Source organism: Archocentrus centrarchus, chromosome 17, assembly GCF_007364275.1.
Source record: "Archocentrus centrarchus isolate MPI-CPG fArcCen1 chromosome 17, fArcCen1, whole genome shotgun sequence".
Lineage (NCBI taxonomy): Eukaryota > Metazoa > Chordata > Actinopteri > Cichliformes > Cichlidae > Archocentrus > Archocentrus centrarchus.
Window position 1 is genome coordinate 18850287 of NC_044362.1, and position 27721 is coordinate 18878007.

At 41.5% G+C, this 27721-nt stretch overlaps 2 protein-coding genes across 2 annotated transcripts in view; one reads left to right on the forward strand and one right to left on the reverse strand.

The window, feature by feature from the left end:
* Positions 1-18822, forward strand: part of phlpp1 (PH domain and leucine rich repeat protein phosphatase 1) — a 50201-nt gene extending 31379 nt beyond the window's left edge. Inside the window, exons 2-17 of the mRNA XM_030751851.1 lie at positions 4227-4423; positions 5474-5599; positions 6392-6540; positions 9364-9510; positions 10385-10612; positions 11463-11665; positions 11997-12057; positions 12651-12746; positions 13422-13577; positions 13859-14059; positions 14798-14960; positions 15057-15187; positions 15397-15510; positions 15908-16102; positions 16201-16429; positions 16567-18822. Of these exons, the coding sequence (XP_030607711.1) occupies positions 4227-4423; positions 5474-5599; positions 6392-6540; positions 9364-9510; positions 10385-10612; positions 11463-11665; positions 11997-12057; positions 12651-12746; positions 13422-13577; positions 13859-14059; positions 14798-14960; positions 15057-15187; positions 15397-15510; positions 15908-16102; positions 16201-16429; positions 16567-17886 (3716 nt within the window). The 3' untranslated portion in view covers positions 17887-18822. The remainder of the gene's footprint in view (positions 1-4226; positions 4424-5473; positions 5600-6391; positions 6541-9363; positions 9511-10384; positions 10613-11462; positions 11666-11996; positions 12058-12650; positions 12747-13421; positions 13578-13858; positions 14060-14797; positions 14961-15056; positions 15188-15396; positions 15511-15907; positions 16103-16200; positions 16430-16566) is intronic.
* A 668-nt stretch (positions 18823-19490) lies between these two features.
* mep1bb (meprin A subunit beta b) lies at positions 19491-26629 on the reverse strand. The gene is given in 14 exon segments (XM_030751567.1): positions 19491-19713; positions 21131-21272; positions 22022-22201; positions 22333-22800; positions 22922-23137; positions 23458-23610; positions 23803-24021; positions 24541-24719; positions 24819-24936; positions 25851-25929; positions 26051-26094; positions 26188-26238; positions 26341-26359; positions 26471-26629. Coding segments are annotated over 14 exon segments (2250 nt in total).
* Positions 26630-27721: the final 1092 nt, after the last annotated feature.

Genomic DNA, 27721 nt, shown 5'->3' on the forward strand with positions numbered 1-27721 from the left:
AACCTCTGAGCCACCCCGGTGCCAGAAATATTAATTTTTTTAACAACTCCTACAGTGCTTAACAAATTTTTAGACCACCACCCAATGTAAGATTTATGCCACAGCTGCCCTAAAGTATTGATATAGTATTGGTAATTACCAAAATATTTTTTTATGTTTCTGTAATAGTTACTTCACCAGTATGTGCAAGTTCTTTAATTGCAATATGTTAATGCTTAAAATGCAATTTTTATTGTTATCCATGAATTTTCAGATTTACTATTTGACAAAAAAGTAGTTACATAGTAGTTACATAATAGTAAACATTATTGTTTTTTGATTAAGATGCCAAATTACAGTTATTTACTTGCATTCCTAAACAGAAAGATGAATTTTATTGGTTGAATATTATGCTTGATTAATTTCTGACTTCTCAGAGAGGTCCAGCAAGCTGACTCAAATTTGGGTATAAAAATGTGAATTCAGTTTGTTGTTTGTCTAATAAAAAAGAATATAATTTTTACCTTTAATAATGTTTTTGACAGATTTCTAAAAATATTTGTGTTTTTCTTGTTTTTATTGCAGGTGGTCTAATAAATGTGTTAAACACCGTACTTACCACAAAACACTGAACACTTTGCTTTCTCCATGAACTTGAAATTCTCTGTCCCAGGTGAAGATGCCAGATCTATGATATTACATTATTGGTAGAGAATGTCTGTGAGGATTTTAATAAATTAAAAAGTATAAATATAACTTGTCTCTTATTCAGATGTTTGGAAAAACATTCACAATAATTTAATAGGATTTCAGTCATATTTTATACTTTAACCTGTAAGTACGATAAGAGAAAAGAAATTTAAATGTTAAATATATCATTCATATCCTTAAAGCTCATTATAACATATTTATTTATACCAGCAGGTTATGATTGCCAGCTTTTAATTGCTACTGTGAAGTCAAGGCTGGCTGCCAGAGCAATTCTGAATTTGTGTGGTTTTTTTGTTTTTTTTTTAATTTACCATTTAGATATAGGAAATGTTAAATAGTGGAGAATACACAAAAATATTTTGGATAATTTCCAGCTTTGTGCACAATATGAATTGCTCTTAAGCGGCCATTGGCTTTAGGCAGGTCTTCGCTTGAGAGACCTGAGATGACTCAGAATATGCACATGAATAGATTTTTTTTTTTTTTTTTTTTTGGGCAGGGGGGGGGGGGGGGGGGGGGGGGTAATTATAATTTCTGTCATTTCTGAAGTTTATGTATGCTGCTGCAAACATGTGGTGTGTGTGTTTACCACGTTTCACTTCACGTTTTGCTTGCAGAAATGCATCCTCACAATTTGTAATCATGTTGCTCCTGACATTACAGATCTTATTTAGAGGCTTGCACTTGCACACAGTATGTCAATACAGCTCTCCATTACAGTTACGTGTGACTGGTAATCGACATTCAACAACAGTGTTTTGTGTTACATACTCGGCATTTTGTCAGAGCAAATATCCTTTTGCAAACTAGTCTATTGATTCTGCGGTGAGCACCAGATTAGCTTGCACCACTGAGGAGATGTTAGGGCTCAGGGACTTTGCTAATTAAAAAAGTATATTCTAGGTTTGTTTAGAACTCTGCCTCTTTCACAGGATAATCAGGCAATCGTTAAACTGAAATGTGTATACATTCTCGTGACCACCGGTTTAACCACATCAGCTCATGCAGTACCACTTCTGGTAAGAATGTTTTTGAAGCCTGCTGATGAACGCAGTGTGCAGTACACTACTGTGCCACATTAGATACAGTCTGCATGTGAAAGACCTGAATTATTTAAAGCAGTGAGAGTGTGTGCAAGTTCTCACTTGCTTACCCTACTGACTCTTTCTTCCATAAACTCATCTCCACCGCCCCTCCCCACCCCCTGCTTTGCTCAGTGTTTAGAAGGAAGTGAATAATGTGTGAAGGAGACAGCACAAGAAAGATGCAGAGAGTTTACAGCGAGCCACGGGACGAAAGACATTTTCTATGGCCATCTGTCGCTTGGAAAGGAGAACTTTATACGCCACGCCATGAATCTCCTGGCCAAATTAGAAAACAATGAGGTTAAACATGCTGTGAGAGCAAAACATTCAAACTACACAGATAGCAAGGGGAAATCGAAAGGCAGGCAGTCGGACAGATAGAAACGGGAGATGATAGAGGAGAGGAGGACAGCAAACCCCAGCCCAGGGAGATTTTTTTGCGGAGGTGGAGGTAGACAGAAAGCAGGTGGATGTTTAGACAGAACGATAACACAGCCTGGCTGACAGAACGCCTGATAAGCAGCCTGACTGTCAGGTTTGGCAGGTTAGCAGTGAAGTGAGAGAACCAGGCAATAGGGAAAGGCAGACAAGTGGGTAAAACTGAATAAATGAGATCCAGATATTTTAAGAGCGTAATTTAAAAGAGGTTTACCTGGTATTAAATTTGAGACTCTAATTATGTGGACTGCACTGCTTTGAATGCAAATCTGGACTATTCAATTCTGTGTGCAAAGCATGGCACCCAAAGGTGACATTTATGTTTAATATATTTAGACTTAATGCTAAGCCAGCATTGTAATGTCAGCTCTCTTTGGCTAGCCAGACAAATGTTGTCAGTTTTGTGCTGCCTGAATGTTCAAAGAGATTAAATGCTAAAAAAACAAACAAAAACAAAACATAAACTTTGGAACAGTTAATTTTTAGCATAATCTCTTGACATTTTGGTGGTACAGTGGTTCTAGTCCGTTGGCCGTAGGTGTGAATGTGAACATGAATGTCTTTTTATATTAGCCCTGCAACAGACGGGGGACTTGTCCAGGGTGCACCCCACCTGTCATCCCATGATAGCTGGAATAATACAAAGCACTGCTGTATCGAAACATAGCCTCAAATAACCAGTATCATATTTGTAATCTGTTTGCTGGACACTTTAGGTATGCCTTGCTAGTGCCAGACAAATCTGACCTTACCATGTGAATGTTGCAGCAGAAATCAAGGCTCATCAGACCAGGCAACATTTTCCAGTCTTCTGCTGTCCAGTGTTTGGTGAGCCTGTGCAAATTGTTTTTCTGTTCTTAAATGACAAGAGTGGCACCCAGTGTGGTCTTCTGCTGCTGTAGCCCAGGTTTAGTGTGTTGTGTGCTCAGAGGTGCTCTTCTGTATACCTTGTCGTAACAAGTGGCTATATGAGTTACTGTTGTCTATCTATCACTTCAAAGTAGTCTGGCCATTCTCATCTGACCTCTGGAACCAACAGGGAATGGGTATATTGTGGTACAGGCAACTTACGGTCATGTTCAGGAAACCAGTTTTTTGCTTTTTGACACGGCATATCAATCTGCTGGAAGCAGCCACCATAAGATGGGCACACTGTGGTCATAAAGGGACGGACATGATCAGCAGCCATACTCAAGTAGGCTGTGGCATTTAAAAGATGTTCAGTTCAGAACTAAGAGGCCCAAAATGTGCCAAGAAAATATCCCCCCACAACATTGCAACACCATCAGCAGCCAGAATCATTGACATAAGACAGGATTGATCCGTGTTTTCACATTGTTAACACCAAATTATAGGCAATGTTTTTCCTAGTTTCCTGTTCTTAGCTGACAGGAGTTGTAGCCGGTGTGGTCTCCTGTTGCTGTAGCCCGTCTGCTTCAAGGTTCGACATGTTGTGCATTCAAAGATGCTCTTCTGCATACCACTGCTGGTTATTTAAGTCATTGTTGCATATCTCCCTGCTCAAAGAGGTCTGGCTATTCTCCCCTGACCTCTGGCATCAACAAGGGATTTTCTCTCAGAGAACTGCTGCTCACTTTATATTTTCTCTTTTAACAGGCAATTCTCTGCAAACCGTAGAGATGGATGTATGGGAAAATCCCAGCAGATCGGCAGTTTCTGAAATACTCAGACCAGCCTGTCTGGCACCACCAACATGCCACTTTTAGAGCCACTTAAATCACCTTTCTTCTCCTTTCTGATGCTCAGTTTCAGCTTTAGCAGGCCGTCTTGACTATGTCTATATGCATGATGTACCTAACAAAGTGACCAGTGAAAGTATATGTGTTTAAGTGATGTCTGTCTTTACTGCCCTAATTTTCTCCAATTTTATAAAATTTTTATTCACTGGTTCTGTGTTGAGTCTAACTGCAACAGTAACTGATTCTTTACTAATCTGTATCTAGAGCAAGTCTGTAGTGCTAACTGCACAAAATATTTCTTTCTTTGTTTCAGGGAAGCCCCAAAACATCGAGAGCTCAGAGAGGGTCCAGCTGTCTGGAACCTACAACGTTCGGAAAGGGAAGCTTCAACTACCAGTCAACCGCTGGACCAGACGCCAGGTCATCCTGTGCGGCACTTGCCTCATCGTCTCCTCTGTGAAGGAGAGCCAGACAGGGAAGATGCACATCCTGCCACTCATCGGAGGAAAAGTATGTAAAAGTCACACCATGACAGAGCGTTACTGTTGTCACATAATCTTTTTTTTTTTTCCTCGCCCTGGTTTTTTATGGTGATATTATATAATTTATGCCTTGGATCATAAACCCATAACATCATATCATCAGAGAATGACCTGATAAAGTCAGTGTTATTACCCTCTGCAAATGCCTCCCTGTGCAGGGAAGTTTGTCCTTGATGAGATGTCACCTTTAGTTTGACATCAAATAATGCTTCCTGCTTTGTTCATTTTGGCTCTCAAGGTCAGACGGAAATTGTACAAGCCAGATCTAAATCTTCAAAATGTTTTCACCATACTTTTTTGCCCTTTCTAATTTGGAGTCAAATCAATATTTAGTATAACCGATTGATATAGCATTAAAAGTAGCTTTATATCATTATAGCTTTTTTAAATTGCCTTCCTCAAAAGTGACCTTTATCCATTTATTGCTTTATGTGCGCATGTGTGTATCTGCTAAATAAACTCTATGGGCTCTTCTGAAAAACCTTATCTGCTTGTCTGCCTGACACAAAGAACACTCAGTACGTCACCACACCCAGTTTTTAAACATTTCACACACAACACATTGACCTCTACTCAACCCTCTTTTCCACTCTGTGCCTCTATGTGTTTGTCTATGGTGACTTTGTGTGTATGCCTGCTAGTGTTCTGTCCAAACAACATAACTAGTCAGCCATTCATTCACCAAGCCTGCTCGAGTGTGTGACTGCGCATGACTAAAAAGCAGTTTCACATACACGTTTTGTCAATCACGTGTTTTTATGTCATTGTAGGATTGTGCATGCATTTTCTTCTTTTACAAGTGACTGAATCTGTATAGCCTGCAGACATTAAGCATATTATTTCTTTCAACAGAATCTGTTTTCATATGAGAGCTAATCTATGGAGGGCTCCTTGCGTCATCTTATTCTTTCCTTTTCTTTTCTGATGCTATAGAATTTTTAATTTATATTCAGAGGTGGGTCAGAGATGTCAGTATTTCAGACTCCAGTGGCATTCTTGTGTGTGTGTCTGTCTCCAGGTGGAGGAGGTGAAGAAGCACAATCATTGTTTGGCCTTCAGCTCAGCAGGGCCTCAGAGTCAAACCTACTATGTCAGCTTTGACAGCTTCACGGAGCACCTGCGCTGGCAAAGACACGCTGCCAAGGTATTGTGTGGGCAAAAGAGATAGAGAAAGAAAAGGAGAAGCATATGCTCCCTGGGCACTACTTTCTGGTCAGCTGCACTGTATGTTACAACATGCTCAGCTGCACTACACCCACCACAATCCCGCTGTCATATGAGCCCAGTAGAGTTAAAACTGCACATATTTCACTGCTGAGCAGTCTGTACTCTATAACCTGTCTGGGTGCTCTCATACACATAAACACCACTCATGGCTCTCTCCTCTCTCTCATTTGAACTCAAGTAGGCCATAGCCAGAAAACCTCTTTTCTAAATATTAACAGGGACATGCATGTCACCAGCACCCTGAGGGCCACTCAGAATAGAAGCCTGGATAGAAGCAGCACGTGCTGCAGTGACGACTGCTGAGCCTCCGGCTAAGTCAGCTCTGAAAGGCTGCAGTTCACAGACTGTAGACTTTTTCCTCTGAGATGACAGATGTTTATGCTGTCATTTTGTTTTATATTGTTTGTTTTATATCATCCACGTTTCTTTGAAGCTGACTATCAAATGGACACAGGTTAACTACTCTGCACACCTGCAGTTAACTAGATTACCCAGTGTTATAACTTGTAATGTCAGGTTACAAAGCTGTTGGATTGTCCCTTGACTGTCTAATCCTAAGACGATTGCCATTGAATGACATTTCAGCCCCTATCAGGAGGCTACAATCACATAGTGAACCAGTACAGTCTTGTGTGGTCGAAATAATCCTGTTTAACTCTACGTTCTTTTCTCTCCCTGCTTCCTGTTTTCCCCTCCACCTCTGTTCAAGATGGTGTCCCAGAGAATCCACTCAGTTGATTTGTCCTGCTGCAGTCTGGAGCATCTTCCTCCCAACCTCTTCTATAGCCACGACCTGACCCATCTCAACCTAAAACACAACTTCCTGCCTGCAGACCAGCGCCTGCAGCAGCTGCAGAGGTACAGATCCCATTATGAGACTTTAGTAAACACACCTGAGGCTGAACTATAAGGAAGGGAAGAGGTGGGAAAAAGTCAAAGATGAAAAAAGAAAGAACAGAACCTGAGGAATTACAATAGGTTGAGGAGGACTGACTTGGGAAAGATGAAACTGAAGGAAAGATAAGGTTTAGAAAAGCTTAGCATATCTTAACCACAACTGGAGCTGCGATAGGCTTTTGCACAATGAGAGAGAGACAGGACACCAACACAGTGAGGCTTCACTGGGAAAAGCAAGTCATGGCTGGCTGGTTTGGAAAGCTTTAGCTTTTGCCTGCAATTTGCAAGCCATCAACCTGTCTAGGAGTAGGGCCATTGGCACACAGGGACCAAAGAGGCTAGCCAGGGCTGTACCGGGCTAGGCCAAATCAGCCCAGAGCCCAGAAGGGTAGATGTGTCTGCAGGGAAGCTTTTAATGTGCCTGGCCTCCCTCGCTCTTTCTCTCTGTGGGCACCATCTGCTGCATGCTTATCATGGTCGCAGATTAAAGACCACAGCCAAGATGCTGTATATGTGTGTCCACGTGTGTATGTGTGTGTGTATACGCATTTGCACATACAAATTAGTATATTTGCGCACTTGTTTCAACGTCTCTTTGTGGAGAATATTACCATAAAATTTCTACCATTTGAATTGTGTGAATCTGATGCCTGAGTATGTGTTAGCTGTGTGGAGTGTCTGTGTACGTGAGAGCTGCTTGCGTGTTGCATGCAACAGAAATAGTAGCTGCAGGCTACTGATTTGGGGTCAGCAGATACAAAGTCTTGATACAGTGTGGCGTTTTCCTTCATTTTAATATGGCGGCACTAAAGGAATCTGTGTGTGTGTGTGTGTGTGTGTGTGTGTGTGTGTGTGTGTGTGTGTGTGTGTGTGCGCGCGCGCGCGTGTGTGTATAGCTGTGCGTGTATAATCTTTCTTGCTTTTGTGTCTTCCTGGCAGAATATTGTGAATGAATGAGGTCAGGATTTTATGTTTCTGTACCACAGTGATTTTTTTTTTTTTAATCAACCTTATTTATTTTTTTAATCCCCAGCATATTGACTGATGTTAAACAAAACAAAACAAAAAAAATGGATGGTGAGAGGGTAGATAGCTAGTTTTAATATCTGAGTGATGCACAGCTCCCCTGCTGGTCAAGTGAGAAACATCAGTGTAGCTCTGCCAAACGTAAGTAGGCTCATCCGCATTTGACCCAGCATGACAGAAAATGAGGTCAGTAATGAGAAAGAGATGAATAGTTAGCTGAAAATAGCGAGGTTCTAACAGAACCGTGGAGCAGAGTTACTTGAGTACTCACTTTCCCCAGAGAGAGTGAAGTCCAAAAAGCTGGACTCGAGAACAGTAATACTTTGTATACGGCCTCTGTGAATGTGGGTGTGTGTGTGTGTTTGTGTGGACTGTTGTGTGAGAGTCTGTTTTTGTTTCGGTATAAACACTAGCTTTGCGCTGACATCTAACAGGGGGTTATCGTGTCTTGTATTTTTCCAAGAGCAATGGAATGTGAACCTGCTGCATTTTCTTTCCGTTTTCTTTCTGGACAAATACTAAGTGGTGGGTGATTTGCCAATCAGATATACATAATCAGTTGTCTGGGATACTAGCGCTCTCCTCTGGCATGGGACAGCCTTCCCAGCATGCATCTCTTTTTCGAGACTGGTTACCACTCACTGAGGGGAATGTTCCGTGCATTTCATTGAACCTTTGGCCCTTTTTATTTGCATATGTATGATAGCTTATCGAGTTATGAAGGACATAAAAGTCACTGAAATTAAGAGAAAAGGAAGAGCCAGAATTTTCAATGGAAGACGAAGTGACGAGATTAAAGTTGTATTCCAACTGGTGTATTTCTGCTGATGCACTGTGTAGTAAAGATATGATTAACATATAAATAACTAAATATATAAATTGATAATTCTCTTTTAGGTCACAACTTTAAGGAAGGTATTGCTTACAGCTGCTGCACTGGCTATCCAAAAATAATAGGTGCCACTTTAAATACATAAGAATAGGAGTAAGGAGAACACAGAGTAATATGAGAAGACAGAATGTCAGAGCATGACAAAGACACGGAGGTAGTCTGAGGAGGGGGTGTGAGTGTTACTCAGCAGATTGCAGAGGCTGATTTAATGGTGGAATGACATTTTCCCACATGCACTCCATCCCCTGCCTGGAGGAGTCACCCTCAGCTGGAAATATTCGGTCACCCTAATCAATAAGACGGCGTCTCAGCTGCCCCCCCCCCCCCCCCCCCCCCCCCCCCCCCCCCACTGTGATATACTGTGTGGATGTGTGTGTAACCTGTATGTGTCTAGCGTGGAAAATCAAGTGCCACTGTTAGCAGCTGCTGCAGCGTGCTTCTCATCTCCGGATGCCTGGCTGAGCTCTCCGTGATAGATGATAGCAGGTCTCGTGCATGCGCCGGTATGTGTGCGTAAATGGATAAATAAAGACAGAGAGAGCTAACTCCTGTGAAGGTCACTGATCTGCCAAGGGGGCAGCACGCTGAAAGCCACTGTTGTTTAAATGAACAACAGGTGTCTTTGCTGTGTTTGTTTGCTAAACATTTAAACATGAAGGTTTAGCCATACTAATAAAGAAGGCTTTGTTTATGGGTGTGTTGAATCTCACTGTGTGTTCACTTTTAATTCAAAAGCATGGGTAAACTACACTTAGATTACCTATGTATAGGTTTTTCTCTGTTGCAAAATGAATGTTGACAGGATGCAACTACACTCTTCAATCATCCTTGTCTTTTTCGTTAATACTTTGATTCACTGTCTCTAGATTTTCTCGTCTTCGGAGTCTCAATCTGTCCAACAACCACCTTGGCCAGTTCCCCCTGGCTATCTGTGACATCGCCACTCTGACAGAGGTCAACCTCAGCTGTAACTACTTGGCCTCTGTCCCCAGCTCTGTGGGTGCAATGACCAAGTAAGTAACAAGAAGAACTTATTAAGGACACATATGTCTACTATACACACAGCATTGGCTGCACACAGTCTTGGGAATTACCTAACTCTTTCCCGTATAGTATCAGATCTTTGCTTCTGACTTGGGCCAAAGCATACTTGCATAAATGTCATTTCGGTGTGACTAATGAACCATTTCACGGACCAACCACATTTTTGCCTCTGAGCATTTACATAGTCAAACATGAAAGCTACCTGGCAACAGTCACGTGGCATAACAACCACACTGATATAAACAAACCTAAGTTGTACAGGTGATTTTGTGGTTCTTGCTATAGTCATGGAGGGTTCCTAGAATCTCTTACCATGTTATTGAGCAGGTCTGTCATTGTGAATGCCGCTTTGTCCATCTCTCTTTTTTTACATTTTTTTATTCCAAACTTCTTACATTTCTTTACTAAATTAAGTAAGGACTTTAAATTTTAAAAGCCTTGCACGTTTGTTCCTTTTTATTCCACTTTGAATTTAGGGATTCTGGGAATCAGTTTATTAACTAGGTCATTACTTACAGTTTGCGTAATAATGCATGTCCTTTAAACCCAGTCTTCCTTCAAAACATACAGGTATGTTTGTTGATAAGAAGTTAATCTGTGGGAATTACCTGTAAATTCCTGAAGTGGCCAGTAGTGCATTTATGCAGCTACTGCCACCTGCTGGACATCAAGTTCACTCATTTTGGATGTGGAAATATTTTTTTTAGTCCTAGTTAATACAGCAGCACATATCTTAAAGCAAGCTAATTGTATATAGAAAGAAAAATTGTGTTTAAAATACAGTTTTCGTATCTTGTCTGTCATCGATTATGCCAATTGTCCAATCATCTGTATTTGTCTCAGTTTGCAGACGTTCCTACTAGATGGAAACAGCTTAAATGAACTGCCCAATGAGCTGGGTTCCCTCCAGAGGCTCAGTTACTTGGGCCTTTCCTTCAACCAGTTCAACCACGTGCCCCAGGTGCTCGAGCGGCTGTCCTCTATGGAGAAACTGTGCATGGCCGGAAACCACCTAGAAACTCTTACCCTGCAGAATTTCAGACTGCTCCATGTCAAACACATTGATCTAAGGTATGACATATTATTGCACATGTATTCATTATTATTATGACTCTAATGGAAAGTTCCCAGTCATGCATGTTCCAAGCACTGTACCCAATGTCACATGTGACACTGGGAACATCCACACGAGTTAATAATAGAAACAGTACACAAGGAGGAAGCCAAAACACAAGCAGACAGCCAGACACCACGAAATGAGGAAATCATTTACCTACAATGTCTCCATCAGGTGTCTTCCCAATGTCTGGAAAAGCACTAAGTTGGTGTGACTTGCACTATTTTACAGTTAATACTTGACTTTTTCTGACTTTGCTGGAACAGGGTTTGTAAATTAGTTGTTTTCTCTCCAGCATTAACATTTGGACAAAGATCACTCATTGTCTCTGATGACTTTGCATTTTCATTGCAAAACTTGGGTTACTCAACAAAAAGTGCAATTACTAATGATTTGATAGCTGTATCAAATATCTGGTGTTCTTTGGATTTTGAGTTGTTTGTAATGGGGGAAAAAAAGCTATTTCAAAGTCAAAATTTGCAAACTTCAATTATCCAGAATTTCTAATCAAATTCAACAAAGCAGAGCCAGTTGCTTTGATTTGAATTTAGTTAGCCAAATTTCAAAGTTACACATTTATGTTTTATTTTTTTTATGTCTTATTCATTTTTGGGTTTTTATTGATGGACTGCTTGGAAGATTTTAAGATTAAAAAAACCACCAAGTCTTCTAGAACAGACTACTAAACAAACTGATGAAACTGATTAGTATATCAGCAGTCACCCAGGGCATGTTCTCTGCCATAAAGGCCAAAGCCTGTGCACTTGGATGAACCTTTGCTTCCTTCCTGCCTCCTCTTGTCAGGTTGAATAAGATCTCCATCATGGTGCCAGACGAGCCTGACCTACTGAGGCACGTGACCCAGCTGGACGTGAGGGATAACAGGCTGATGGAGCTGGATGCCTCCGTCTTCCCCAGGCTGGAGGTGCTTCACTGCGAGAGGAACCACATCACCAGCCTTAAGGCTAAGGGCTGCTTGCTCAAAGGCATCTACGTCTCCAACAACGGTGGGGTTGGCTTTGCTGTGGCTTCACCCATTTCTAAACTGAAATCACTGATTTGTATTCCTCTTTTCTGAACTGTAACACACAATATATATAGGTATGTGTCACCTCACAGATAACACTCCATTTATATCTGTCTGCATGCATCCTTATTTCTCATCAGTGCAGCAGTCTCATTGTCTCGCTCCATCATTCCTCTCTAACATGTCATCAGCATCCTCTCCCAGCCTAATGCTCCCCACCATTTTCCATTTACCTGCATTTATAATAGACCTTTGTAGAAGACCTTGCCTGTCCTTGCTGTAAATTAATATGTTTGGATTTCTCCCTACAGAGCTCCAACAACTGGATGTCAGCCCTGTGCCCTCCAATCTTAGTTACATGGATATCTCGAGGTGAGGAAAATTCCAAAAGTACACATGAATTAAAAAAAAAAAAAGAACCTAAACAGCAATAATTGGAAAGTCCTATTTTGAAAATGCAGTTCATTTATAGTACGTCTGCTCTGCCCTACAAGAGCAGCAGTTGTTCAGCATGATGCTTTAAAGATTATTTAACTGCACGGAATGAGGAAATAAATGGTCTGCAAACGTTGTGAAAGTGTATGAAGTGGTCATTTATCTAACCATGCTAACCCTGACCTTCCGTACTTACTGTATCTGTAGTCAGTATAAAGACATGAACTGATTACTGCACTTTAACTTTAAAATTACTTAAAATCAAAATGCTCGTTTTGAACGTTTTACCCATAAATTGCACAGATAGCCTGTAACCTCCACGACCTGCGTCGTTGTAAGTTGTAATTACTCCTTTTGTTTATTTTGTGGTAAACTGAATCTAAAATATTATAAAATATATTAAAAAAAAGCAACCAAAGCTGAAGTTTAATAAATGTAGTGTTCCACTATGTTGCAGTACCTCATGTTTAGTACCTCGCTTTGCAAACTACTATAATTTGTCATCATCATCTTTCCTCCTCTTCCTTCAGGAACCATATGGAGTCTTTGCCAGACTGGCTGTGTGAAGCTAAGAAACTGGAAGTCCTGGACGTGAGCCACAACCTCATCACTGAGCTACCAGCACGGTGAGTGTGTTTCACAGCAAAACCTGTAAATGGTATACAATGCTGCATTATTCTCTCTGCCCTTTGCCGGCCTGTCATTTATCCCCTCATAGGGCCTCATAAATCACACAGATAGCCTATAACCTCCACAGCCTCCATCCTTTTCTCTTCCCATTTATGTACCCTTTTCGAAGGTCAGTTTAGATGCATCTCTTCCTCTTCTCTAGTTCTGTCAAACTCGCTCGACTCCTTTTCTCTTTCTCCCTTTTTTTTCTCTACATCTGGCCCCCTCATTGTAGATTTATTTTTTGCCCAATAAGTGTCAGGATGATGAATCTTAGCTGCTGGCTCCACTAGAGGCGCTGCTATTTTCTGAACACCCCCCCCACCCCCACCCCCAATCCTCATCCATACTCTAATCATCCTTCTGCACTATCCTCATTTCTGACTGTTTCAGGTTTCCCCAGTTACAGTTGTGGCATTTAAGAGCCAGTATGCTGAAAAATCAAATGTCACCTTACCTGTTCAACAACCAGTGTCTCTCTGACCATCTACCTTGATCTATATATATATTTATATATACATATCCATCCAACTCTATATAACACTTTGTTTTTACAAGGATCTGCCTGTCTGTCTGTCTGGCTTTAATCTTCTAACACTGACCTAACCATCTGCATTCTCCTCTTGCTGCAGGTTGTTATGCAGCAGCAGCCTGAGGAAGCTGAGTGCTGGACATAACCAGCTCCAGAAGCTGCCTGAAAGAGTTGAGCGCCCTCTGCTGGAGGTTTTGGATGTACAGCACAATCAACTGGTTGAGTTGCCCTGCAACCTGTTCCTCAAATCTGACAGGTAGCATTCATTATCAGCTGAAAGTGATTTTTCTTTGACTAATATTCACCTGACAAGAAGATTAAATGTAGGGACAGTGCAGGTAAATGAAGATAAAGTACAGAAATTCTCATTAGGAATTTTTTGTCAAGGACAAGAAAACCAGGGGTAAGGATGACAGGCAAATAAAAAAAAATTAACCTGTAGAAGGACATTTTTTTTTGTAATTAAAATGAATCATCTGTGTTGTCTGACCCTCTCTGGAGGAGAATAAAATAGGTAATGTTTTTGTCCCTTTTCAGCTTACGATGTGTAAATGCATCAGCCAATAAGCTGGAACACCTGCCACCATCCAGTCTGTCAGAAGAAAGCCACAGCATCCTTCAGGAACTCTATCTGACCAATAATCGACTGACAGACAAGTGTGTACCCATGCTAACAGGCCATACACACCTACGAGTTTTGCATATGGCTTACAACCATCTCCAGACCTTCCCAGCCAGGTAAAGAACTTATATGTTATAGGGGACTTTTCCTTAATCTCTGTCATATACACTATATGCACAAAAGCACTGTGCCACCTACACATTACATCTATAGGAGCTGCTCAGCCAAGTAAACCCATGCTATGAAGATGCCAGTGCACAGTTTTTGTGCTAATGTTAATGCCAGAGGAAGTTACTGAGCCAGGAGAGTGTTGGCAACTTTAATGCACTGTGTGCCTCAGCACTCGGCAACCCCGCTCTGTAACTTCACAGAGTTGCGTCTAAGTTGCTGTGGTTCCCAAACGCTTCCACTTTGCAATAATACCACTTGCAGTTGAATATCTAGAAAGGAAGACATTTCACCAACAGACTTGTTCCAATGGTGACATCCTATTACAGCACCACACTCAAATTCAGTGAGCTTTTTAGAACAACCCATTCTTTAAGAAATTTTTTTGTAAAGCCAGACTGCATGCTAGGATCTTGATTTTATACACCAGGGGCAATGGGACTAAAAACACCTGAATTCAAAGATGAAGAGGTGTGGCCCAATAATGTTCATATTCTGCTTCTGCTCTGGGATCGAAGATCACTTGCAAGTTTCTCATGCAAGATGAAAATCAAACGACTGAGACAGCTGGGATCAATAGGCCATTTGTACTGTGAAGTTTTCTGTCTTTTGACTAAACAATTGATTGTTCAAACCCTATTTTACACACTTCACTTCACTTATTGCTTTTTTTTTTTACCTTTCAGTAAAATGGCTAAATTGGAGGAGCTTGAGGAGGTGGACCTGAGTGGCAACATGCTGAAGACGGTCCCCACCACCATTATGAACTGCCGGCGAATGCACACACTTATCGCCCACTCTAACGCCATTGAAGTCTTTCCTGAGGTCATGCAGCTGATGGAGATGAAAGTAAGCCACTAGCAATAGAAAATCTCTATGATTTCATAAACTTGTAATACATATGCGTTTGTGCGAGTATTGACATCTTGTCTCGGCACTTGTCAGTGTGTGGATCTGAGTTGTAATGAGCTGAGTGAGATCACTCTGCCAGAGAATCTGCCTCCAAAGCTCCAGGAGCTGGACCTCACTGGAAACCCTCGTCTCAACCTGGACCACAAGACTCTCGAGCAGCTTAAGTATGTCGTTTTTCCTGCAGTGCCTTTTTTGTTTTAGGCACACCTCTGTAGCCCTGTTAGTATGGCTTCAACATATGCTTTGCACAACATGTTATCATATGCTTTATGCTCAGTATTTCACTATGTCTTTCAGAAATGCATTTGAGTGGTTTTCAACTCTTTATGCCCCAACATGAATCTGATCTTGTTCACGTTTTCTTGTTTTTCAGTAATATACGCTGCTTCCGTATCGATCCACCTCCAACCTTTTCATCGAGTGAGGCGTCTGGTGGGCCTGCTGTGTGGAGTCATGGTTACACAGAGGCCTCTGGTGTCAAGAACAAGTAAGTACAATTTAATCAATGATGAAACGACAACCGCCACCACACTCGTCCGTCGAAGCTTCACTAATCCCAGCCTCTTGAGAGCGCACATCGTTAAAGCCGTGTGACTCGAATGAAGGAAACGTTAAAGCAGTGCTGGCTGAAAACAAGAATCGTGTGCATACACATGCCAGAAGATCTCTGTGTGGTCTAAATTGCCAATTCAACATTTAAAAATGGATTCTGATGGGGAGTCTTCTATAACGAGAGATTCTGCTTTACAGTCAAAGGAATCGTTTAAGGCACTGCTTCCTTGGTTATTAGTTTACGGAGTAACATGATAAATATTTGAACAGGGAGATGTTGTCTTCAGAGCTCTCATTCTTTCCTCACAGAGCACATTCATCTTTCTTTTCAGGCTCTGTGTTGCAGCACTTTCAGTAAACAGTTTCTGTGGGAGTCGTGAAGCTCTGTACGGTGTGTTTGATGGAGACAGGAATGTGGAAGTGCCCTACCTTCTGCAGTGCACAATGAATGATGTGCTGGCGGAAGAAATACACAAGACAAAGAGCGAAGAAGACTACATGACCAACACCTTTCTTGTCATGCAAAGGTATGTAATAGATTTTTACATACCACATTGTACGTTACGAATTTCTCATTTCTGGCTCAAAAACCTTATCCTCTTGCCATCTTCTTGTGCCCCTGCAGGAAGCTTGGAACTGCAGGACAGAAACTGGGTGGCTCGGCAGCTCTGTGTCACATTCGCCATGACCCCACTGACCCTGGTGGCTGCTTCACCCTCACAGCTGCTAATGTGGGAAAGTGCCAGGCCATTCTGTGCCGTGATGGAAAGCCGTTGTCCCTGTCACTCCTTCACAATGTAGGGCTTGAGGAGGAATACCGCAGGATCAGGCAGCACAGAGCTATCATCACTGAGGTAGAGATCTTTTTTAAAAAAATACATTAACGTACATCAAAATTGGTGTAAAGTACATTCATGTAACTATAGTATTACTTGTACTTTGCATGAGCACATGCATACTCTTTTTTTCTTTTTTTTTTTCCCCTCCACAGGACAACAAGGTGAATGGTGTGACTGATTCTACACGAATCATGGGCTACTCCTTCCTCTACCCTTCTGTCATCCCTTGCCCCTATGTGCAGACAGTCAATCTCACCCCACAGGATGAGTTCTTCATTCTGGGTAGCCGTGGCTTGTGGGATGCTGTGTCCCCCACGGAGGCTGTGGAGGCTGTTCGGAACGTCCCAGATGGCCTGGCTGCTGCTAAAAAGCTTTGCACTCTTGCGCAGGGCTACGGCTGCACCGACAGCCTCAGCGCCGTCGTGGTGCAGCTCAGTGTGAGTGAAGACTGCTGTTCCTGCTGTTGTTCGGACCCTCCCCAGCCACCTCCTAGTCCCGGCTTGGGCGTTTATCCTCCATCGTCCTCTGCCATCAAGGAGAGGCCCTCAGATGGCTCCCTCCCTGTGCCCCCTTCCTCCTGCAGTGAAATCAGCAGTGAGATTAGTACCAGTGAGATGAGCAGCGAGGTGGGCTCCACAGCCTCGTCTGATGAACCTCCACAGAGCTCCTTGGTGCTACTGCAGGAGCAGACCCACCACCCTCACATCCACTTGCACCATCAAGCCCACTTACTGCCTCTACAGCACCAGCAGGCTCACACAAGTACCCAGCCCTGCCACTATCTGTTCCCAGGTTCAGAGCTGCCTTCTTCCCGAAGCTGCTGTGCCCTCCACCCTGCCTGCTTAGCACATTCCTTTCAGAGACAGCTGTCCAGTGCCACCTTTTCCAGTGCCCTGTCTGACAATGGGCTGGACAGCGAGGATGAAGAGCCCATTGCTGGGGTTTTCTCTAATGGGAGCCGTGTGGAAGTAGAGGCAGATGTTCACTGCCTGAAAGCAGAGTCCTCCATGACCTCATCACCGCAAACAGCGGTACCCTTATCCTCCAGTCAGGAACGCAACCTACTCACGCTTCTCCCACCACCTCCACCGCCATGCACCCCAGAGCCCTTAGAGGAAGGGGTTGACATGAGCCATGGGGAGGTTGAGAACGGGCTTGAAAGGGATGAGTCATGGCTGGGAGCTGGAGTGGGATGTGGGGATATTGGAAAGTTGGCAGGTAAGAGAAGGGTTAATGGGTCTGTGGCACGCCAGGAAAAGAGTCACAACCTTATAGAGGTGGCTGCTGATGCTCCCTCTAAGAAGTCCGGAGGTTACTTCACAGCTCCAGCCCAGCCTGACCCCGATGACCAGTTCATCATCCCACCCGAGCTGGAGGAAGAGGTGAAAGAAATCATGAAGCAGCATCAGCAGAAACAGCAGAAGCCACCTGGGACCGATCAACCCACAGACTACTACGACACCCCTCTCTGAACAGCAGCACCACCAACTTTGGCCTCTTCTTTTAATTAACTTAACTGGTCTGATTTTCCTATATGTGGACACAAACAAATGAGATTCTGCGAGAGGCTGTAAAATGCACGTTGAAAGGTTTCGTCAAGCTTTCTCTGTATAGCCTCTCTTCCACACAGCCCTGTCATTGGAGAAACATGCACTGTAACCTGCTCCACTTATAGAATAAAACAAGCAAATGAGCCCTTTAATGATACTCAATCCTCTTGAATAGCCTGTGGACGCAGCTCCTGGTGTCCATGGGCGTGCCCTTCTCACAGACTGTGGAACATTATTTTTTACATTAGACAACCAGCTGAGTATGTAATCAACACTAGTCTCTTTGCTATAGCATTAGCTTGCCACAGCACTTGTTAATATGAATAACAGTTCAATGGTTTGTTTGTTTTGTAAGAACTTACCATATCTTTTAATGTGAAAGCAGTGAAGTTTCTGAAAGAACTTTTTAAAAGCAGAGACACATAATCTTTTTATTATCAGTGAACTATGTTGAATGGTACACCATTAATACCACACCTAACTGTTGTAGATAGGGCACTTACAATACTGTATTTCTTCAGTAAATCATGGCTCTTGGCCTGTAAAATGGCATAGAAATTTTTTGTAGAAATTTGCAATACTAACTCCTAGGAGTTGCATACTCTTTATGGTGACTCAGTCACTTTTACTAATCTTCTCTGAGAGAAATGGTGATTTTTTTTTTCCAATGATTGTAAATAAGAGAAATGTTGTATACTGATGCTTTTAAAGGAACTGTGTACCTGGATGTCGGTGAAGGTTTTAGTGGCGGGGAGGATGCGTTGTTTGCTGTTATGGAGGTGTCACCCTCCCTTTCCCCTTTATCTTGCAGTGTAAGCCCACAAATATGACACACACACACACACACACACACACACACACAGATAAATGTGTAGTTGCAGGTCAGAAAACCCAACATTCCATGCAGTATAACTACACTAAGTTGCTCTGGTTTGCTCCACTCTGATTGTGATGTCCTGTAGTCATCACTGCATCTATTGAACACTAATAGACAGGTCTTTGCATGCACACACATACATGCAGGCATAACATGCACACAAACACACATACATGGACACTCAGTTAATATTAGTCTCACCTCCCTCCCACAGTAACTGTTATCACCGGCATGACTGTGTCAAGTTCAGTAATACAAACAAATATATCCACATGGGAAAAAAGCAACACAAATGTTCCTGTCTTTGGTATAATAAATTTTAAATTTGTGAATATACATCATGTTGTCTAGGACTGTTTTTCACAAATTAATTCTTACATAAAAACAGAATACAAAACTTTTTTTCTTTTTTTTATTTAATTGACAGTACTGATACAGTTTTCTGGTGTTGTTCCACTGAATGACAGCAGGAGGCAGTCTAATGTAATGTTTTGATCCAGTACCAACTATAAAAGCATTATTTCTTTATTATCAAAAGCCTGGTTTGTAAAGTATTTAGCAGGAAAAATATTTTAAGCATTTTTTATTATTTTACTCAAAGTTCACTTTTGTTTTTCCTGTATTGTTGCCATTGTGAAGTTCAGGCCTCTTAAAGTTTTGAACTGGCATGCGTGTTTGCCACCACTTCACCATTATTACTGATGCGTCTTGTATATTTTTTCTTTATGCAGATGACACTGACAACTGTAATCACCAACATTACTCCCAGTACAGATAGTGAAGAGGCAAGTGCAAGAGTGGTTTTGTCACTGTTGGAGCCCCTGTGTTGACATTTGTCCCCGTAGTACCACCAGTCATTGCCCACCACACACCTGGACACCAGCGGAAAGAGAGATTAGATTATCATGATGGTGGAAATTAGTGAAACCTATGCACTATGGGACAACTGAAAGTTTTATGAGGCTTCATCCAGATGAAGTGTGGCTCTGGGATATCAAGCATCAATAATGTGTGCTATACCTACAATCAAAACCTTGTTATTTGTATTTAACGTATTGAATACTATGAGGTCTACAAAGGAATACAAGCAGACATTCTGAGAAATATACTTATGTGCTTTTTTGCTGAGAGTTAGATGAAACTGATACCACTCTCATAAACCATATTGTAAATGTGTAACTAGAATTAAAGAAACAAGGAGGAAACCACTTCCTGAGCTCTGTCCAAAGGTAACAAAATGTTACCAGTTACCTAGCTGTCCTGTTTGCACTCGTTGTTCTTTGCCATAAGCAAACAAAGTTGATACATAAAATGTCAGCTTCATATTAAACAAAAAGCGCACTGTGTCATCTTAAAATCAAACTACTGATTTATGAAGAATAATGCTGCGCAATATAATTGTAACTTTATAAGATAAAAAAAGATGGCCCAGTTTAAAAGTGAGACGTCTGACAGGCTGCAGTGAAATCAATATGAAGTTGGATATCCAAAAGACATCCAATTCAGCAGAGCCACACGTTTCAGTATAAGTTTGAAACCAGTGAGTTTGCTGAGATGCTACTGGGGAAAAAAAAATAATAAATCAATATGCATCCATCCATTCACTCCCGCTTATCCTGTTCAGGGTCACAGGGGGGCTGGAGCCTATCCCAGCTGACATAGGGCAGGAGACAGGGTACGCCCTGTACAGGTCTCCAGCCTGTCGCAGGGCCAACACAGAGAGACAAACAACATCCACACTCACATTCATGCTCTCATTCACACCTCTGGGTATTTTAGAGTTTCCAATTAACCTAACCCCACTGTGACTGTGGGAGGAAACTGGGGTACCCAGAGGAAACCCACACAGACACAGGGAGGACATGCAAACTCCACACAGAGAGAGAGGGAGGGGCCTGGGCCAAGGTGGAATCGAACCCAGGCCTTCCAGATGGTATTCTAACTATGAGGCAGCAGTGCTAACCACTGCACCACCATGCTGCCCATAAAAAAAACAATATTTATATAAAAAAATTATATTAACAAACAATGCTTTCACTAATGGAAAGTTTGGAAGGGTACACCCTTTATAGGTCATGAAACACTATGGCCCACTGAGATTTTGAACCATGGTCACACAAGGAAGTGAAATGGAAGCTATTTCTAAAAAAAAATCTGTTCAATAGTTGCCAAGAATGGACAACATATAGATATAATATTAAACATTAAATTGTGCATTTCAGACATCTCTTGGTAAATGGGTCAGACTATTCACAGCATGCTCAGTGAAGTGAAGTCAAAAATGCTCACCTGCAAGCAGCTTTGCCTTCATCCACGACACAGATGCCTCCATTCTGGCACTGCACATTGTTGCAGAGGTCAGAAGGTGCAGTGCTGACAGGCTGTGAAGTTGTAGGAGGCAGGGGCTGGCTCACTGTTAAATGGATCACATCTGAAGAAGAGGAGCAAATGAGACAGCAGGTTAAATGGATCCATGTGAAAGAGCTAATTGACTGGGTTACCTCCTGTAAGGAGTGACTGACCAGAAGGTATATAAATCATAAATGTGATCATGCTGAATTACATAGTCGTATTTATGCTTCTTGCAGAATTAGCATAGAAGATTCTGGTTTAATTAATAAGCCGTTAATATACACTACTCACAAAAAGTTAGGGATATTTGTCTTTTGGGTGAAATTTCAGGACGAGCCTAAAATGCATTCAAACCTTTACAGGTGAACTTAATGTGACCTTCTCTAAGCTTTTGAATGCACATGTCCAACTGTTAAATGTTTCAGAACTTTTTGCACAAGTTGCTGTTCTCTAACGAGGAGGACGACTGTTTAAACACCAGCTCTAATTGAACCAGGACTTTTATTGGTCGATTCGAGGATCAAACACCTGTTGTGAATTTTGCCGTTAAGCTCCTCGTTAGAGAACAGCAACTTGTGCAAAAAAGTTCTGAAACATTTAACAGTTGGACATGTGCATTCAAAAGCTTAGGGAAGGTCACATTAAGTTCACCTGTAAAGGTTTGAATGCATTTTAGGCTCGTCCTGAAATTTCACCCAAAAGACAAATATCCCTAACTTTTTGTGAGTAGTGTATGACAGAATGGCTGTCGATTGTCTTATTTTTATATGTCTGGATACACAGAATGTTTCTTATGCCTGCTGAATTCAAATTATCTGGTGTTTTTACCCTCCATAGTGAGGAGGAAGATGGCGTCTCCTCCCTTGATAAAGTCCCTGCTTTTAGCTCTGAGATGGGTGAGATACACCGGAGTCCCAGCGCCCGGCCCTTGGAAATACTTTGAGCCGTCTGTGTCTGTGACCTCAGTGCCGACCTTTCGAGGATCATCCCAGAAAAAATGGTCAGAGTCTATTAAAAAGAATGTTAAAAGAGTGTGTAAATATTGTATTTAAGTTTAAAAAAATGCTAATTTCATGATATGTTTGTAATTTTCAAACAATTTCTGTGAATCTTTTTGAAAAAAGGTGAAATGACTGCACCTGGTGCTTTCATGTTGGGGTCAGTGGTGACACTGCGCTGGTTGGACATGCGCTTTTGGATGTGTGGGTGCTGGTCCATTAGCATCATGGTTATTTGTTTCCAAGGACATGGCCATGTCTGTCCTGTGTCCCCTTCACGGGCCACCAGATGAGCAAAGACTGACAACTGGCCTGGGTAGCCCTCTTTACCGTTGGGGTACAAGGTCATTTGGAAGGTATAGCCCTCTTTAGAGGGGAATATGGGGCTAAAGATAGATGTGTTTGTTGGGGTGTTTTCCATAATGTGACTGAAGTTTTTAACTCGCCAAATAAACTCTGGGCAGGTGGTCTCAGAAAGGTTGATGTCATCCAGGGACAGTCCCCCTGATGTGGATCCAGAGCCCTCTTTGGTCCCTTCAAAGACTACACGAAATTTGGTTTTGGCATCTAGACTTACATGGTGCAGTTGCCAAAACTCCTGAGGGGACCCTGTTATGGTACATGAGGTAAATACATGGAATTTATTGAACAGCAAGTGCACAAATTTTACATTTCAAGCAATATTCTGACAGGATATTGTGAACAGAAGTAAGATTTCCAAAGACTTCACCATCTATGGTCTTTATAAAGCGCAGTCTTCCACTGGGGTCAGCTTTGTCGTACTCTCTGACATAGACATTCAGTGTGTCGTTGGGCCCAGCACTGTTGTAATAGAAGAACTGGAGACACTGGTAGCCTCTTTTGGGATAAAGGAGTCTGCTTTCCAGCCGAGCTTTGTCCCCAGGATTGGCCGTGCCACTGCTGAAGTGCATAAAATACCCAGAGCCTAAAGATATAAATGTCACTTAATTAATAAATCTAGTATCTCAGTATTTTTGCTTAGTGGCTGGAGCCAAGTTCACGTGTTTTTCAAGTCCATCTTAAATAACATTTCAGTTTTGCCTCATATAAAATAATCTTTTAGTATGAAATGCTGATTTCATGTTTCTATGAACATCTTTTTTCAGAGCCTCTGTGTAGAGGAGGAACAATCACAGGGACCAGTGGAGTGTTCAGTGTACAAACAGGTTTTGAGAAAGAACAGTAAAAATGTGGACCTATCCTTTCATACATTTCATAGTAGAGTCTCTCTAAGGTTGTTCTCACCAGTGCATTTGCCCATGTTGGAGTAGTCGGTGTCAGGCCCTCCAGCAGCTTTTGTTACTCTGGCCCAATCTGCCTGATCCCCTTGTCCCTGTATCATACCACAGATGTTTTCACGTTCAAAGTCACATGAGTCCAGGAAGGTGGGACCCTGAGCTGCAGAACACATTTCATAAACACACATAAAGAAGTGCAGGAGCACTTTGAACTGCAATAAACTGAAAAAAGAGATAAACCATTTTATCACAGTTCTTTTTTGTGATGGAATTATATGTTATAAAACATGAAGTTTAACTTTTATATTGGAGAAAATGAAACAATACTTGTGCGCTGTTTGTTGAATCTTACTGCAGTTATAGAGGCGGTTCAGCTTGAGCAGGTCACTGTCACTGAACTCCATACGCTGGCCAATGACATCACTGAAAGCAGGGATCTTGGTGACAATGGTGGGCTTTGTGCCATTTTGAAAAGCAGTTTTGCTGTAGTGCATCATGGAGCTGTAGTCGTAGGGGATGCCCAAAGAGCTGGAGGTGGTGTCGTTATAGATGTTAAAGTTGTGTTTTTTACCTGCAAACCAGACATGAATAAAGGTGCCGATGCAGTTTCATCCATTATGACACTGTATTACTCCATCATCCAAATGACGATGCCCATAAAAGCAACTTATCAGCAGGTGTCAAAGACTGGTAACATATAAAACTGCTCTGTCCTGTAATCAAAGACTTCAAAGAGACATCTGCTACATTAAAGAGTCAGAGGTGTTGATGTTAGCCTTTGCTTATTTTGTTAAAATGATGCGGTCAGGAGATCAACATGATTGCTTTCCCCAAAGTCCTTCATAACAAACCTTTTGAACACTAATTGAAGTAATTGGATTACATTTTTGTAAAAAGCTAGCATCAGTGTAATCTATAAAAGTTCTTTTACACACCTTCTCAACCTCACAAAATTATAATAATGTTTGAGTAAACAGAAGTCATAAAGAAAGCACCCCATAAAGGGATAAACACTTTATGAATGAACTTTATGACAGGCAGTGTTCTAACACTGTAGTTTGGTTGGATGAACAGCAATGAGTGTCACTACCCTCTGTAATGTGATCCCACATGATTTCAACATAATCGCCGCGGTCTGCTCTTGACTGCTCGTGCCAGAAACCCAGTGCATGAAGGAACTCATGTTCAATGGTGGCGATGCGGTGACACTTTGTCCCTATGGACAGTTGCTGCTTCCCAATTCGGCGGTTGCCGATAGAGGAGAAACAGCTTTTGGAAAGAAAATGAGGCTTTTGTGAACACCAGATAGTGTTCAAAAAGTTCTGTCATCTTAACAGACCTCAGAAGAATCAGTTTTTCTTGCCTTACCCATTCCCTTTGAAGATGGAAATGTAGTTTGCTTCTCCGCTCCATGGCTTAAAGTCGATGCAGGTCTTGAGCCGGTACTGCTCAAAGGCCTTAAGAATCAAACCTTTTGCATTGATCTCTGTGGAGAAGGTGATAGATCAGCTTTATTACAATTGAAAAATGTATCTTCATAATCCCCTTTTTAAGAACAACTTTGAGACAGTGTAAGCTGCTGAATTATGTGTCAATGCTCAAGATTACATCCACTTTCACAAAGGTGATGTCGCTGCAATCAATCAATAAATATTACAGAATGTAAGTGAAAGCACAAAAAACATTAGCAATAAAATGTGTTTAAATATCCAAAGGTGAAAGTGCTCACTATGGTTCCTGTGACTTTTGTGACATTATTTTTTAATCTCATTATTATTGTTGTAATATTGATGTAATAGTATAAATGAAGCAATAAGGAAGATCTGAAATCGCTTATCTGCCTACTGCTTCTCTATTTTTCATAACTTCCACTTTCCCACGCTGTCAAACTCAATGTTGACTTCATCACTTCTAGTCTCATCATCTTTCTGCCCGCCATCTATGAGCCAATCAGCTTCCACTCAGCGTGCTTTAAACATCACTTTCAGACTCATTTGTGCAACCCACCACCTCCCCTTCTCCCCCACCCAGGAGCTCCTTCCAAGCCTCCATATTGGTCTCCACTACCTTGACCAAATAATATTACATTTGGTCAAGGATAATATATATTTTTAGTGCTTCAAATGCTGTTGTGTGGTTAGGTAATACAATAATATATAATCTAAAAAGATCCTAGCTTTTGAGAAAAAACAACAGGAAAAAGATTCACTTCAAAATGTAGCGTGAGTTTAAGCATTGCATAAAAATATTGGATACTTTTAAGGACAAAACTAATGAAAAGTATGTACATTTTCTCAGTTACTTTACTCATACCACATAACTGTATAGGCAAATATACTATACTGTAGAGACATTCATCTTCCTTTGGGAGCTTTCAAATGATATAACAGGCACTCTTACCTAAGTCGTCTTCCATGTAATATGGGATCGTCTTTGGCCACCTGTACTCTTCACCTATTATAGAATTACGGGTTTGTCTCTGCAACGGCCACAAAAAAAGCAACCACAAAGTTAACAACAACATATTGAACCAAAGTTTAATTTTAATACAGTAGTTTTATTTGTGTTGATGGGGGGGAAAAAGGTTTCATTTAGATTACCTCATCAAGCACAATGTCCCCTTCTACAAGGTTCAATCCTGCTTCTGAAGAGATCCAAGAACAAAAAAAATTGATATGTGTACTGATTAAAAAAAAAATCTGGATTCATGAAGAAAACATTTTTTTTTTAAACATACCTTCATTGATATCAAAAATGTCAAGGTCCTGCCCACCGTCCACATCATAGTCTACATTAAAAAAAAAAAAAAAAAAAAGTTAACATGAAAATGACTATAAAAGTAAAAAGAACGGTTAACAGTTTTGGTTGTCTAAGGAAAAAATAAACTTACCTAATAATTTGGCTGTAGGCTAAACATTACAAAATATAAAAAAGTAATTGTTATTAATTTGCAAATTTATTAAATTCCGCTTTCAAGTTCTCATAAGACGTGGCTTGAAAAAAATTAACTAATTTCTCACCAAGCACAGGGTGGTACCACAAAGAAAGCATGCCATGGAAAGAACAAGCACATCTGTAGGTTCTCCTCCTGCCATGTCGAAGAATCTCCCTCTACATGAGCGTGCAGGTGATGCTTACTGAGCTCTGACAGGCACTCGGGAAGCAGAACTCAGATGCATGTGTTCACAAGTGAATAACTGACAGAGCTATAACTGGTCCGAGTTAAACAACAGCTTCAATCCACTCTCCTATCAGCCAAAAAATCTTTACACATTTACGAGCATCAGGCTGCCATTAAGCCTGATACAAAACATGCTGAAATTTATTGCAACCTGATCTATGTGTACATCTCTGTGTTCTGTTTCTGCTTTCAGGGCATTATCAAGCAGCTTTATTTATCTCCACTATACTCTGCCCTGGAGAAGCTCCAGCTTTCTGGTCAAAGATTGTGAAGTTTCTAATTTTAAACATGTACTGGTTCACATGATACTTAATAGCCAGCGTGAGCTTTCTGCTGTCATTACTTCACACTTGCTTGCAGAATGGCGAGGTAGAACTGGAGGCTCTTGTCCTTGTAAACATTCAGAGAAACTCAAAGGCTCTACATCAGAACAGTTGCCCTAATCATTGCTTCCAGACCTCAACTGAACTAAGAAGTGATGATGTTTTACCCTTGAAAACTACTATTGAATGCAGAATGAATTCCATGATGACATACTGTAGTTACTTAAAGTTGCTTAAAGCGGAAGGCTACTTTGTATTTCAGCAGCCACTTGAGAATTTTCATTCTTTTCTTTAGAATTAATAAACCAAACCCTGGAGGTGGAAGAGCTGAAGATATTAAGATTTTCACTGCAAGTGACTAGAATGGACAAGTTTAGAAATTAGCTCCTGGGTTTGTAGACAAAGTTAGAGAGGCAAGACTGAGCTGGTTTGGGAATGTGGAATTATTGGACAAAGGATGTTGAAGATGGAGCTGCCAGACAGGACGCAAAGAGGAAGACAACAGAGAAGATTCTGGGATGTAGTGAACGAGAACATGCAGAGGGTCAGTGTGACAGAGGAGGATGCCTGGGATAGGGTGAGATAGAGGCAGATAATCTGCAGAAGAAGAAGAAGGTCAGACACATTACCATGCTGTTCACATGTGGCTCTTCTGTGGTCTGTTGGATGCTATCAAAACACTGTAGCAAACTTGTACAGAAGAAGTCCAGAGACTCATTCACAGTTTTGTAGTCTTGTCACCATCTAGCTGAAAGATCACTAAACTC